We start from the raw sequence: 15,682 nt of genomic DNA on the forward strand, positions 1-15,682 counted from the left end.
ATTACAGATAATTATCCTCCGAAAGAAAATAAGGAGTTAACACAGTCTGAGAACTGGAGTAACAAGGATTTTTTCTGAAACAAACCTTTTCCTAACTCTCTCAAGAATAATAACTTTAGGATAGAAAGGTGGGTCCTTAATTTTTTCACAGATTTGGAGTAGCAAAGCCGTTTCTAGTCAGATGATTTCACAACTCTTTTTTCCATCGGAAACAAACCAAACTGACTGTAAGATGGCTTAAATAGGTAAGCTCTGGATAAGAGAAACCCCTAGGTCTGGCAATGACCTAGTCATAAAGCTACTGCTATGGATAAGTCTAGATGATTCAAAACATTGGGTTTATTTAGAGAAGAGGAACTGCAAGCCAAGGGTGATACTAAGGAAGTTACGTGGGACTGAGGGTAGGACAAGATTTTTCAACAACAAAGTAATAACCATTCTCTTATTTGGAGTTTGCTGCCACTGAACTTGCATCATCAGGCCACCTAGAATTCAAAATGCCTTTCTAAAAATACACCTAAGTTTTAGGGCCAAGACAGTCCTCGTGTCTTCAAATCCTTTCTGGATCACACATGTGCTGATAAGGCTCCCATGACTTCTCTGCTCTTGGCTAAGAGAAATAAAAAAGTTCTAGAGAAGAGTAATGCATTTCCTTCAAAAAAAATTCTGTGAGAAAATGCCTTTCAATGATGAGAGGAGGTGTCCAGTGGGATCTCCCATTTGTATCTTGCCTGGTGAGGAAGCGGACTGTCAAATGCTATTATATAATTAGTATTTTATTTCTGTGAAAGTGTTCCATTTTGGACAGCTCTGCAAGCAGAAGCGCCAAATGCTTTCTGAACTCTCATGAATTAAATGAGATAGCTGCCTCACGCGCCTCAGCTCCGCTCCAAACTGGCTTCAAGTAGCTGATGCTTGTCACAGGGATGCAAGGCCAAGAGCACAGCTCTTGCATCCAATGAAGTCGCTCCTCGACAGTTCTCTTGGTCAATGCAAGGCCATTAACAGGGCTGAATAATGACACAACTATTAGCAGGCGTAGCCATCATACTTCAGTAGAGGAGCAGAATGGTATAATCAAACCTCACATTCCGGAGTGTTAAGCAATCATCTGCCAGCGCCTCGAAGCAGCTGCGGCAAAGCGCTCTACAGGCAACACGGAGGCTGGACAGGTACCTGCCTCTGCGACAGCAAAGGCTGGGGTTGACTAGGAACACAGTATGAGAACTAACAACCTATTTTAGGAAGCACCCTGATTCAGAGAGGGCAGCACTGCCACAGTGAGATAATACCATTCTGGGAGCAGAGCTCTGCAGCAGCTCAACACTTTTTGACGAGTTCCTAAGCTGTACTCCCAGCATGTTGGTTTCATTCCGGCGACTGATCCGACAGAGAGAACAGACGTGCTAGATGGAGTACAATTATGGTCTCTCCATACCATTCAGTGGTGGGTCAAATAGCAAGAGACACAAATACCAAGATGCTTCCCTCCGTATCCTACTCTCCTGCAGAGTCCTGACTGGTGGTGGTGGGATTTAAAAACTCATTTCTCAAGGAATGATATGAAACTAGAGAATTCAGTGTTGGAAGCGAAGGAGACTGATTCCTCTTCTCTCTATAGGTACATGCAGCAAAACCCTGACAAAGTTGGCAAGAAGATGGACAATACGTAAAACCCAGGCCTCCGGAGCACTCGTCATGATCACCACAGTTTACCAGAACTGCAGAGAGCGCAGCACATTCCAAAAAGCCTTTAGAAAATTCAGAAAGTTATCTATAGTCACTCAGACTTTTAGCAGGGGCGAGGTGTGGGGGAAGGCTGTTGTTAGGAGGAATGACAGAAGACCTACAGATAGACATATTAACCCTTTCACAAGGGAATGAGGATTTCTGTGAAAACTAGTATTTGACTGATGGCAAAAGGAGGGCTCCTCATCTGGAAGAGGATCACGCTTCTGCCTATGTAATCCAAGAGAAATCTTCGCCACCTTCAGTACTAGTACCTTGTCATTTCTCGGGGGATTGCACATTATGCTACTGAAGACATTCTTTCACCTAATCAGCTGGAGCAGAGGGCTGCAGAAAGAAAAGGGAAAGTGGGAAGTTTAGGGATAAAACAGCAACAGAAACATTCAGCATCCAGGAATGCTGCATCGCTAAGGGTTGCCAGCGAATACCGGCAAATTCGGTTACAGCTGCCTAATGCCCTTCCTATTTGTTTATGGGCTAGAATGTTAGATTTTCTCAATTCCCTTCTGCCTTGGGAGATGAGAGCAAAGAGTTAACCTGCAGAGCACAGTTACATATGAGGAACCAGAAAGCAATGCAAAATACCCTGTTCCCTTCCAGGTCCAGATGAAACACAGCTGTGCCACAGAAACTGGTAAGAGTTGGAACAGCTGCCGTAAGAGGAGGCAATGGGAAGGCCTGTTACGTGCTGGTCTGTTTACAGGCCAGCACAAATGCAAGACACCTCTTACACATGCTGGACAGGAAAGGTATTGGCCGTATTTTGGCTTATCAGATTCCATCAGAACTGGTGCTTCCACCTTCTATTACAGCCAGGACTGGAGCTTCTGAAGCAAGCTTGTCTTTTTGCATTGTTTCTTCTTCGCACTTCTCCTACAGTAGCAGCATTTTTCTTATTACATAACTGATTTACAGGGTCTGAGCGGAAGACAAATCTGTAACAGATCCTGGTTGTGTCTTTGCGATCTCACTTTCATTTCCCTAATGGCTCTACTGTAATTAGATTTGCAAAACCAGCAAAAGGTCTCAATTTGAATGGCAACAGCTGTTGACATCAAGATCACATTGAATAATTTACTGGTTTAATTTTAGCTGCTAAACAATAAAAGCCTCTTGTGGAAGATTATTTCACTGGCTGAAGTTTTTTTTGTTTTTCCCCAGGCTGCCTCTCCCTTTCTTTGTACGCCAGACATAACCAATCGTCTTGCCAAAAGGACCTTTCTAACTCATGTGTTCCACGCAAAGCAATAGCTGTGTATTTGACTACTGTTATTTTGTTGCATGAGTTCTTAACTCTGAGCCAGATACAATGGTCTGTATATTTTCAAATGCAACAGGTGATTTGGGGTAACCGATGCTCAGATTCGGATTCCTGCATAAACTCTGATTTCAGACAAACCCTTTGCATCAGTTCCTAACTGTAAAAAGGGAGCAGTAACCCTTTTTAGTCTCCCAGAATTGCCGCAGGGGGGAGTCCATCAAAAGCAGGGAGCAAGGATAAGAATTCTGTCAACAAACACTAAATAAAGTCATTGCACAGGCCAACATTCACACAAACGTCAATAGCAACAATTGATATAAACCAGTGCTAGCTAGAAAGAAATCTAAAAGCACTGCCGTATGCTTTTTAAAAGAGGTATAAGGTGTTTTTCCGAAAAGCTGCTGGACAGTCATGACTGGAACCTGAACATAACGACAGATCTGGAAATGAAAAGTTACATTACTGCTGCCCGCACACACACTATTTTCCAGAATGAGGCAAATGCCTTACCAAGCCAAACTGTATCTAAATCATGACATGCTATAACAGTAACTAGAATGGCTCAGTTCACAGAATTTGCACTTACCCTTGGGTGCAGTTTGGATGACAAGGATGGCACTCACGGTCCTCATCAGCATATTTGAAAATGAAGCTGTTTGCCCCCTGCAAGCCATCAGGACATTTTTCCACACAATTTGGACCATCCTTAAAATGGAAGCACTTTGTGCAGTGGTCGGGTCCCTGGAGAGCATGGAAGAAACGTGGCACATTCAAGTTACTCTGCCTTTTACTGTTGCACTAAAACTGCAGGTCCTAGACTGACAAAACAGTCTGCAACGGCATCTCCTTCCCAAACAACAATGAGTTAGCCAAGAAGCTCTGGCTACTGTTAACCAGAGGCCCACGTGTAAATCCCTGCTGTGTTTGGCCATAAAGTTACTCTGTAGAGAGCAACTCCAAACGCTAAATATGTTTCTTCATATTATTTGGTATGGTTATCGCAATGGACTTGCCCACTTTAATCTGAGAAATTTCTTTCAACGCTGTTCAATATTGAACCATATTTGCAAAGCAACTGCAGTGGCCTCTCAGGGGGACTCACTAGCTCCTGCACCCCAGAATTATTTTGTACCGCATTTTGCCTGTGGTTTCCGGCCACAACAACACTGAAGAACAACAGGATTTCCTTCTTAATGCACATGGAGATGAGGCTGCTAAGAACTATAAATCAAGGCCCCTGGAGAATTTAGAAGTAAAATTTAAAAGCTGTGGTGATAAGCCAGTGGAGCCAACCAAATCGGGTGCCGGACAAAGCTCTATGAGCCCTGCTACAAATCCAAATTTCCCTCATGGGCTGAAAACTTGCAACTTTAGCTTCTTGCCTCATGGGGCATTGCAGAGAACACACACAAAAAAAAAAAAAAAGATGATGAGAATGACTGACTGTTTTTTTTTTTTAATGCAGCACGTAAATCACAGAAATAAGGAAATAAATTACAGGTCAAACTGTCTCACTGATAAAGAGCTCAATACAACTCATCATTGCTCAGGACATTTTCCGCTTTTTATCTTGGCAATATACAAAAGACCAAGAGAGTTGACTCCTCTCTGTCCCACAGAAGAGCAACAACCTGTGAAACAAAAGTCATCGGCCATTACGAAGGCGATAGCCATAGTTAACTGATTTTAGGATTCAAGCAAGAAATTCCATATCAAAAGAGACTAAAAAGCTAATCTAAGTGGGAAAAAACCCTAATTGCTCAAGGTTGCTGAGAGATTGAGACAAATCCCCACACTTTGTGGAAAAAAGGTAACTGCAATTGTAGGAGAATAGGATTGAATTGAGTATTATGAGTAAAAGCAAAGATAAAAGAGGTCACTTGAAGCACAACTGAATACTATCTGTTTTTTAAAAATGAAAGATAAAAGCAGTTAAAGCAATACTGGATGTTGCACGCATACAGGAAGTAAGCAATTTTGTCCATCTGCACCAGTAAGGCATTAAGACAACTCAGATAACAAAAGGATACCACTTTTAAAATCATTTTGTTAAGGAATGCGATCCAGGGGAGTTTACTTTTAGCAGCAGTTGAACAGAATTTTGCCCCCCCTCCCCCCGAATATATACATTTTCTGGTTTTGTCAACATTATCTTTCAATACCACTCTAACCTCGTAAATAGAGAATACCTGTGCTTCAGCACACTTCAGCAACCTTAACTCAGCCCGTAACATAGCAAATGTTGTTCTTACCGGCCCATAGCATGTGATCATATTATCTTCCATCTTTTCACACTGGGGATCACACTCCACACAGACGGAACCATTTGCAAACTCTCGAAACTCTCTAGGAAAATATTTTTCAGACAGGTTAGGAGAAAGCAAAAACTGAGACTGAAACAGCTAAGGCAGCTGGCTCTTCATTTGGTGGAAATCATTTCAGCTGAGATCACTTCTTTTAATGGCATTGTGCTACTCTACACCAGCTGAAAACTGGGCCCCATCAGCAACATCACTCACAGGCAGGTGAAGCAGCAGACATTTTGTTTGACAATATCAAACTATGGGGATATTTTTCTCCTCGTGCTTTAAGAATTAAGGACCTCATTTACAGGAGAAAATTACTCACTTCTGTCTCTCTCTATGGAATTGTCACTCTGAGCTAAAATTCAGGAAGCCAACCGGTGCGTGTGAGACATCATCATCATCAGAGAGTAAAGTACTACCAAAGCACTGATAAGTTTTCTGTTTTTGTTTGTGCGAACAAAGCGTTCGTGTGAAGTCTGTGCGAACACCAGAATTTGAAACGCCATTCTTCAAAAGGTTCTTTAAAATAGTTACGTATGAAACAGTAAAGTCTGAACTTAACAAAAAAAAAAAATCTTTAAACTGCTCATTTATTTCATGAATCTGCAAGAAACCATCACCCAGGTGATCTTTTTCACTGTAAACTGCTTATGGGGCAGGGGGGAAGCAACTTCATACTTTCATTTGTCAGCTAACCTCTGGCACAAAGTTCTGACATCTTTATGACACAATTATCCCAGCATCTTCTAGGATGAGATGAAGTCACATCTGAACAGGTCTTTCTATCTCCACTGATCAGAGAGAACCTAGATAACCAGCTCAGACCGGACACCCAAGCTCTGGGATGAATCCCATCTTGATGCATTAAACAGTAGAGCTACGTTAATATCTCCATAAAGGATGGAGGTTTCTGTTCTTGGTTAACTGATGCCCTCTGCTCCTCTACAGCCATTAGGTTCTATTGCAACAACCTAGTTGAGGAAAATCTCAGATAACTATTGCAAGAAAGCTGATCCTCTTCAAGCTTTGGAGATAAAGCTTTCCTGCTGAGGACTGAAAGAGAAGACAAAGACACCTACCTCGATACACAGGAGCTGTTCTGAGAGATGAATGTACAGAGCTCTCAGTGAAAAAAAATACTTCTCCCCAAGCCCAGGTTACAAACACTATTCCCCAATCGATACAGTTCAGAAATCCTGACCTGACAGCCAGTCACACCACGTGAACACAGAGCCTCCTAGCAATGCTGCTGAGGTGTGATTCATGTTGGAAGCAGTTAACAAACAATACAGAATCTCATTAATTTTGGCCCAATTTATCATGGTGCACACGAAAAAATAATTCTGGCCTGCAAATTTTGGAGCGGAAGGTGGCTTTTAAGCACATAAAACTGTATCCTGACAAGATTTTGCATGCATTCTCCAGAAAGAATTTTAGAGTATTTTCAAATACTTATGGGAGTAAAAAGGGAGTTCATTCAATAACCTGCCCATAACAGTTGCATAAATTGGCATCCGAGACAGGGAGACAGAGAAAAAAAAATAGTGATTTCATTTTCAATTAGGACTTTGAGAAGGAAAAAAAATCATTACGTGTTTTATTCTCATTATAAAAGAAGTGCCAAGGACTTGCTATGTTGTTATATGGGAAATAAAATTCCACCCCCTTCCCTCCACAGCCGACTTATTAATTTCTTCTGCTGCAACTAACATAAGCTATTTAGCTTTATATTTCTGTCCTAAGACAGACTCAGCCAGCTTTGTCTCTGAAGTGTATGGGTCTACCCCTCACCCCCTCATCCAACCCCTAGAAAAGATGGTACACATGCCTCAGTGGGAGCTGGAAAAGAGGGAAGAACTCAAGTTTTTTACTATTTACAGCTGTGTACAAATACATAGCATATTATAAAAATGAGAGTCAGTTTTCCAACTCTAAGGTCCTTTTTCAGAGATTTTTCCACCATATGCCTAAATCTAACCTATCTGAAAGGACGTAACTTTATGCTACCCTGAACGGGGGTGTCAATATTCAAATAGAGTTAACAGTTTTATTTTCAGAGCTCCTCAGCTAAAACAAATTCTTCATATCTTCAGGAATGCAGAAGCTGCAACCAACTTTTGATGTTGCCTGAAACTTTAGCCACTAGAATACTAGGTAAATCGCTTTACTCAAGTTTAGATTCTGAAATGTTTAAGCTTATTCCACAACAGATTTTACTCCAAACCAGTAACACTGCCAATGAAACAAGAAATTGCTTAATGTAAGAACAAGGTGACTTACTCATTTAAGTTTGAACAACATAATCACCATCTTTAACGAAAAGTGCAAGAGGAGGAACTTACCCATCATACAGGTTACAAGAGTTTATGCAGGTCCTTCCCCTGACGAAGCGCTTGCAGGAGAGACACTGGTCTGGCCCTGGCCCCCAACAGCCATCACTTGAGCATAACTCATTACACACCATTCCATCAGCAGCTGCAGACAGAGAGGACACTGTCATTAAAGTAGGCAGTCCTCCAAAATCCAGAGGGAAAACATTTTATCCAGCACCCAAAATGGAAGGTACTTCTCTCAAAATAAATGACAACAAATTCCCTCATAAGTCAAGAGCTAACTCTTTCTTGCACACAGATTTAGATTCCAATAATGAACATTTGCAATATTCCTCTAATCTTCTCATTCTTGTGGAGGGTTACGGGCCTCCAACCTTGGCGGCCTTGAAGATGTTACAGAATTTCAGGCTCCGTGAGCCAAACACGTCCTCTAACCTCACCACTGTTCCTCTGGAGCAGCAAATGTTTCTTTTACGCTTCCTGATGAACTCTATTCTCAAATCAGGCTGAGAATAAAATTACCAAAACTATTCAGCTCTGAAACCTTAACAATAAAGCACTGATTATGGAAGAAAAAAAATAGAGGAATTTCATCACTGTGAGAGTGACAGAGCACTGGAACAGGTTGCCCAGAGAGGTTGTGGAGTCTCCTTCTCTGGAGACAGCCAAAGCCCACCTGGCTGCAACCCTGTCTAACATGCTCTAGGTGACCCTGCTTGAGCAGGGAGGTTGGACTAGATGATCTCCAGAGGTCCCTTCCACCCTTACCGATTCTATGATTCTATGAACATCAAGTGTTACCAAGAAGTCCACTATACATATAAAACATCATCAGAAAAACAATGCTCAGAATTTCAGCTTGCCTTGTTTGAAACAAGCTATTTAGCAATTGGCAGAAATTATTCTAGAGAGCAGGTTAAAGGACACATGGATATGTACAGCGTATCACAGAAAAAGAAGCATGACACTGGTAACTGGAAGTCATGCCTCATAAAGCAGAAAACAAGTTCTGTGAAGCAACCACATGGACAGGGAGATCTGTTTAATACAAGGTGCTTTAGGTCGAATCCTGCAGATGAGAAGAAGGTAAAAAACCCAAACCCCCGAGGCTTACTTTACATAGAGAATAATGGGCTCTGAGGTAACCTCTACAGCTCTAGAACAAAACCTCAGGATTAACATCAACAGTTTTATGAAATGCCAGGCCAATATGCAGTCATCAGAAAAGCTAACCAAATGCAGCTATTTTCTAGAAATAGTATAGAGGAAAAAAAAGAGAATAATCATCACACCACTACAGAAATACGCTGTGCCCCCACATTTTGAGTACTACATGCAGTTCTGGTCTGTTCCTTTCAGAAAGCATACAGTAGAATGAGAAAAAGGTTTAGAAGAGTTTAACAGGTTTAATCAAACTATGGAATGGCTTTCTACACCAAGAGTATACAAACTAGCAGCCCTAGAAAAGGGTGAGGAACAACATGACAAAGATCTCTAAAAGCATGAATGGCAGGAAGATACACATGAAAAGAACTATGTGTTGATCTTTCCAGGTCCCTTGTGGGCATTCAAAGATGCAGAAACCCGAGAGGGTTCACATTTGAGATTTGTTTCATTCAAAGCATAGCTTTAGGTGTAGAATTTCTTGACATGGTAATTGCCAGAAATTTACAAGATATGAAACAGTAATTGGCCAAGGTCATGGAACAGCTAGTAAATTAAAACACAAAACACTACCTCTGAACCAGTGACAGTATGAAATGAAACTTACAGATGATGGGAGAAAGTTGAATAACATTATCAACACTTACAGTGACTTTTTAATTTTTAATTACAAAAGCACTTAAACACTATTAACTACACAAAATAAAAAATAGTCTCTGTCTCAAAACCAAAACCGAATTTAAACAAACAAAATGAACAGAATGACAGAAAGGTTGTTTCAGCCAACACATTAACTGTAGAATCTTCTTATATAAATCCTTCACAACAAAGATCTAAATAGAACCATAAAAAAAAAAAAAAAAGCTTCAGGTGGGACAGATGGGAAAATGAGCAACGAACAAAAGGAAACAAATGTTCTGTCTCCAGCATTTCAAGAATCGTAGAATCGTAAGGTTGGAAGGGACCTCTGGAGATCTAGTCCAGCCGTCAGCGTAGCCCCGTACGTGGATTGAACCCGCGACCTCAGCATCAGCAGCACCACGCTCTGACCAACTGGGCTAAACCTGCCCCCCAAAGCCCAGCTATTCTGATTCAATCAAGACCTGGCACCTTAAAAGGCTAGCTCTCTTAAACTTGAATTCACCTTTGCACTATTTCAAACATTTTATCTGACTGGGATTAATCCACCTGGAAACAACCTCAGAGAGGTATCAAATAATAAATTAGAAAGTATGCCTGCTGGTAGAATTCTAACGAATCCCCTCAAATTTCTTAAAATGAGCATGTCCAATCAGGAACACACGCAGCATATACCTATAAAACACCAACAAGTATTTATCTGTTATCCCTTTACCGAGGGGCAACCACAAAAATCAAGATAAATTGTATTACAATCCGCTGTAACAGTTAAAGAACATACTGAGTTTTAGTAGCAAAGAGCCACAAAGCCCTTCCAAATCATGAAAGAGTTAGCAGGAAGAGGCTTCCTACTCGCCATAGCATGTTTTAACCCTGGTTATTCTGTGCTACAGTGTATAACACACCACATTTAATTTCTTCTGGTTGTGGAAGCATTTGTTCGATTTTAATGTCACAAGTCACAACACCTAACATGCTATGTTAGGAACCTGCTGAATATCTGTCACAGCAGCCTACTATAGAGCAGAGCACACTGCTTCATACACTGATTCTCTAACTGCTCCTTAACCACCTCTTTTCATCACACAGCACTGTTTGATGTCTGCATGTTTGTCAAACACTGCTTTCTGATCTGTATGGCACACTGGGCTCGTGTCCTCTTCTGTTCGTTACAAGGCAACTTCTGCACCTTTCTCCTGGAAGACATTCACGCCATGATGGCGAGGGGCTTTCCTTTGATAAGCACTGCTTATCCTCTCCTTCCTCCCACTGCCATCCCACTTTTTGACCACTGAATCTATTATACAGCACTTCTCAGGGGAGGGAAAAAAAAAAAAAAAAAAAAACAAAAAAACACACAACTGCATGCAGGGCACATTTAAAGGCTTCCCCTTTCCAGCCCACATAACAAGGAGGACAAGAAAGCATTCAAAAGCATCTTAGAACCATAGAATCAGTAAGGTTGGCAGGGCCCTCTGGAGATCATCTAGTCCAACCTCCCTGCTCAGCAGGGTCACCTAGAGCATGCTACACAGGGTTGCATCCAGGCAGGCCTTGAAGATCTCCAGAGAAGGAGACTCCACAACCTCTCTGGGCAACCTGTTCCAGTGCTCCGTCACTCTGACAGGGAAGAAATTCCCCCTCACGTTCAGGGGGAACTTCCTGTGGTTCAATTTCTGCCCATTGCCTCTAGTCCTGTCACACAGGACAACTGAAGAGAGTTTGTCCCTGTCCCCTTGACACCCTCCCTTCAGGTACTTAGACACCTTGATAAGATCCCCCCTCAGTCTTCTCTCCCCCAGGCTGAAGAGGCCCAGCTCTCACAGCTGTTCCTCATAGGGCAGGTGCTCCAGCCCTCTGAGCATCTTTGTAGCCCTATGCTGCACTCCCTCCAGTAGCTCCATGTCTCTCTTGTACTGGGGAGCCCAGCACTGGACACAGGACTCGAGATGAGGCCTCCCCAGGGCTGAGTAGAGGGGCAAGATCACCTCACTCGTCCTGCTGGCAACGGTCTTCCTAATGCACCCCAGGAGACCACTGGCCTTGGCCACAAGGGCACATTGCTGCCTCATGGTCAATCTGTCCTCCACCAGCACTCCCAGGTCCTTCTCTGCAGAGCTGCTCTCCAGCAGGTCAGCCCCCAGCTTGTACTGGGGCCTACGGTTACTTCTCCCTAGGTGCAGGACTCTGCATTTGCCCTTGAACCTCATGAGGTTCCTCTCTACCCAGCTCTCCAGCCTGTGCAGGTCTCTCTGAATAGCAGCACAGCCTTCTGTTGCATCAGCCATGATCTTCCTTTTCCTTTTTTTTGCCTCAAAGCACAAGTCAGCTACAGCCAAACATAAAATAATAATTTAAGAATAATTCCAGGTGGCCATTTAATTTCTGTTTGAATGCAGCAATTCTCACAGATTCCAGCACAGCAACTAAAGGCCTGAGTTTTTTTTACAATACCATTACATAAAAATGTCTCATTCTCTTCCCATGAAGCATACTGTAAATCAGAAGTCATTCTGCTGAGATCCAGGAAGGAACCACATCACACAAAGCCAGTGAGCTGAGATGAAACCCAAAAGCTTTTTTTTTTTTTTTTTTTTTTTTGGGGGGGGGGGGAGGTAGCATGGCAACATTTTCTAGCATCTACCAGACCTCAGTAGTTCCACCGTGTTGCCACCGACCGAACTTCTCAGAAGTCAAAGGAGTTACACCATGTCTTTGCAATAGAAAATGCTACGCACATTGACTACACAGTATTTACTTTTGCATCTATTTCAGACATACAGTTTGTATTTCGGTCTCCCATCACCTTTGTATAGTGTAGTTCAGGAGGTGCACTGACTTGCTGCTACAGACCAACTTTTCATTGCCTATAAGAGCACCCAGGAACAAGTTCTGTGTGATCCAGCTGGTCGTCTTAGGGGCAACCCCCACTGCGTCTGGGGATTTAGAGCAGACTGCAGCACTTTGTGCCTGCCCCTGCCAATCTCCCTTTACCTCACCCAGGCTCGTGACATGCGACTGACATTGCCCAGACAGTGCCTGTTACAAGGACGTGTGAAATGAACAGTACAACCCCCCACCCCCCCCCAAAAAAAAAGCCAAATAAAATTACCTGCCAAAATACACAAACTTTATAAACAAATAGTTTTCTTTTTCTAGTCAAGGATTGTCTCACAGCACTTGCTTTGCAAGTTAAAAACAAAAACCCCTTGCTTTACAGATGTCTGTTTTCATTTCTGATCCTAAGAACAATGTCAGTTCTGTTTTATACAAGCTGGTGATCAAACAGCAGTTTACTATTTGCTTACTCACCTTGTTTTTTAACTTGAAACCTTGTTTTTAATCACTAGTAATTTGCTTTTCTCTACTGTTAGCAAATGTTAGAATACTCTAGGATCAGAGTTTCCTTACACACACACAGCGTTGCATTGAAATATTCCTGCAAATGGCAAGGATCACTATTACAAGACAGATCCAGGAAGTATACTGAGTGAGCCTTATGCAAATGAAACTAGAGAGCTTTTCAGTGAAGAAAACCATGATTACCCTACTGAAATCTAGCCAACATAGGGCCTGTAGTGTATGAAAAAATACTTAAAAATCACTATTTCTTTCTGCTTAGTAATAAGTAAATAGAAATGTTTTCGTAAACGAATCTTGGCAAGAAAGGAGTCATTTTTTTGACAACTTACCAAACCTCCTCTTTAATTAAAGGGGCGATAAGGAAATATTTCAATTTTAGATGTGTTATTCGGCATTTTCATGGACTGAAAATGCTCTGAGGCTCTACTGTATCACACTGCTGTATGTGGAAGCAACGAACAGTAATGCTTTTGATAGGACCTCACTGAGGGTTTCGGAACAAGTGTTCATTCTCTATTAATGGGGTCACACAGGTTAGAAGCAGAAAGGCTCAATGTGCTTCCACAAACTAGATGGAACACAAGAAAATTAGCTATCTAAAAAAAGAAAAAATTATTATTGTTATTTGGCTACTTACTTATGGGCCTGATCCAAAGCTCCTTGAACTCAATAAAAAGCTCCCGCAGACTTCAATTAGCTTCACATCAAGCCTGATAATGACTGCAATCATTTATTCAAGCTGTTAATTGGTGGCTAAATTGATACAATTCATAACGATCACATTTAAACAACCTTTGCCTAGAAAGGTTTCACTGTACACTGCAGTTGTCTCTAAAGCCAAAAGGTGTATTTAAATACATCTGTAGAGAAGAGCATTTCTTCTAATTTAGTGTGTACTCATATTTAACATGAGTACATGTTCCATGAAAAATACCTGCGCTGGGGAAACTGAAGGAAAAAAAGAAATAAAATAAAGGAGTTCACTTCAGCAGAGAGCAATGATAAAAATCTAACTTACTTGGAATCTAACTAATCTAACTAATCTAAGAAGTAACTTTACAGTCATTCATTCTGTGCTTATAATGTTCATTATGTAGTAAGTTTTATGCATAAATTGCATGCAATACTACAGTTTACAGTATTAGAGAATTTAAGGTTTACATTAGATGAGAGCTCCATGCACCACATTTAGATGAGTATTCTCCAATTAATTTCCACTAGGTTAACGAGGCAGAAGATGTTCTTCAACAACCCTTGGAGATGTGTCAGGCTGTGCTACAAGTACAACGGCTGTTGAAGCCTTGACTCATCTTTGAATCATCTCTTGCAACCTGCCTGCAAGTCCAGTCTGTCCTGAGGACTCTTAGGATCTGTGGTGCTCACAAGCTTCTCGCCCGTCACTTACTGCCACCCTTTTCACGGTGCTCAGCCTTGGAGGCACCGCTCCCTCAAGCTTGGACGCTGACCTTCCTATCCTTGAATGTGCGTGGGGAAAGTGGGAAGCGAGAGAACACGCTCCTGGGTACCCATCCACCTGGGCTCTGCATGAGACAATATGAGCAAAATAATACAGTCACAACAGGGAATTGTAGGGTTTATGAATTTTTTAAGGTAAAAACAGGAAAAAAAAAAAAAAAGCCCTCCTCCTATATTTGCAACATTCTATAAACAAGCAAACACACAGAGCAGAAGTTTACCCTACGCTATTCAGTGACTACTTCCAAGATTCTTAAGTGGCACAAACAGCAAGATGAGATCATTCTGAAGACCAGGAATGTAAAGAATGTAAAGCGCATTTTGCGTCCTGGACAACTCTATTACATTTTCCACTGACTGAGATCCGTTGCCTTCACTATTTTCTTCACAGAAATAATCGGAGTTCTGCCAAACTCAACTGATTAATACATTTATGTCAGTTACCCCAAATAGCAAACATTACTATAGACTGAACTTCTCCTGAAATATTTTACTCCCTCAACTTCCAGTATTTTCTCACTGACTTTAATAGCTTAGAGACTCAGCTGAACAGAGCGTTACATGGCATGGGAAAGATATCAGACGCTGTCATCAGATACCTTCACAGAGTATCATCATCTATTGCTATGTTTCATTAAAGTCACTCAAATATGATGCCGACTAGACTATCTCAGAAGCTGTCACATGAGCTTCGTGTTTGCTGAAACCTGTTTTAAACCATTAGTAATCACTATGTAGGAGGAAAGCAAAAACAAGCTGATAATGACTCAACAAGTACAAAGGATTAATAATTAACACACCAGAGTGGCTTTAATAATTAACACGGTCCACAGTTGTTTCTTCATAAGAAATAAACAAATAAAAAAGCCTTTAATGGATGCTTTTTGCTAACAATTCACACTCTGCTAGTTACCAAGCAAACACATAGCAACCACAGAGGTTAGATCCTGATTCTGCAATATTTACTTACGTATTCACCTTCACCATTCTGATGGGTCTTATTTGTCATTCAGAGGCTTGGGCATATGCCCAAGTATCTACAGAATCAGGGTCCAGAACAGGCATGAAAACCAGAAGGCAGGAATTCAAATCCTAGTGGCTTGCCCTCACATCATACATATTCAGCCAAAGGCTCTGAGAAAACTCCCCAAAATCTCAGTGCAATGACCTATCTTCTAAGTCACAGCTGTTTCAAAAGATGCTGAAGGATTGCAGCTGGCTCTAAGGGGCAGTTCTGTCTTGCTCCAAGTGATTTTAGTTAGATATCTAACCTGCAACAGAACCTGTTTAACTAGAGAGGTACTGATGGATGGAGTTGAAGCAGCAGGATGGCTGTTAGGAACTGTTATTGCCTCTCAGGTCACAAAACCACCAAATTCATTCACATATAC

General features: G+C 41.6%; 1 protein-coding gene across 1 annotated transcript in view; it reads right to left on the reverse strand.

The window, feature by feature from the left end:
• Window positions 1-15,682, reverse strand: part of ERBB4 (erb-b2 receptor tyrosine kinase 4) — a gene marked incomplete at its 5' end in the record, with an annotated part of 449,003 nt that overhangs the window by 146,031 nt on the left and 287,290 nt on the right. Inside the window, 3 exons of the mRNA XM_062579354.1 lie at window positions 3,597-3,751; window positions 5,263-5,356; window positions 7,659-7,791. Of these exons, the coding sequence (XP_062435338.1) occupies window positions 3,597-3,751; window positions 5,263-5,356; window positions 7,659-7,791 (382 nt within the window). The remainder of the gene's footprint in view (window positions 1-3,596; window positions 3,752-5,262; window positions 5,357-7,658; window positions 7,792-15,682) is intronic.

The sequence above is a fragment of the Rhea pennata genome, chromosome 6 (assembly GCF_028389875.1).
Source record: "Rhea pennata isolate bPtePen1 chromosome 6, bPtePen1.pri, whole genome shotgun sequence".
Classification (NCBI taxonomy): Eukaryota; Metazoa; Chordata; class Aves; order Rheiformes; family Rheidae; genus Rhea; species Rhea pennata.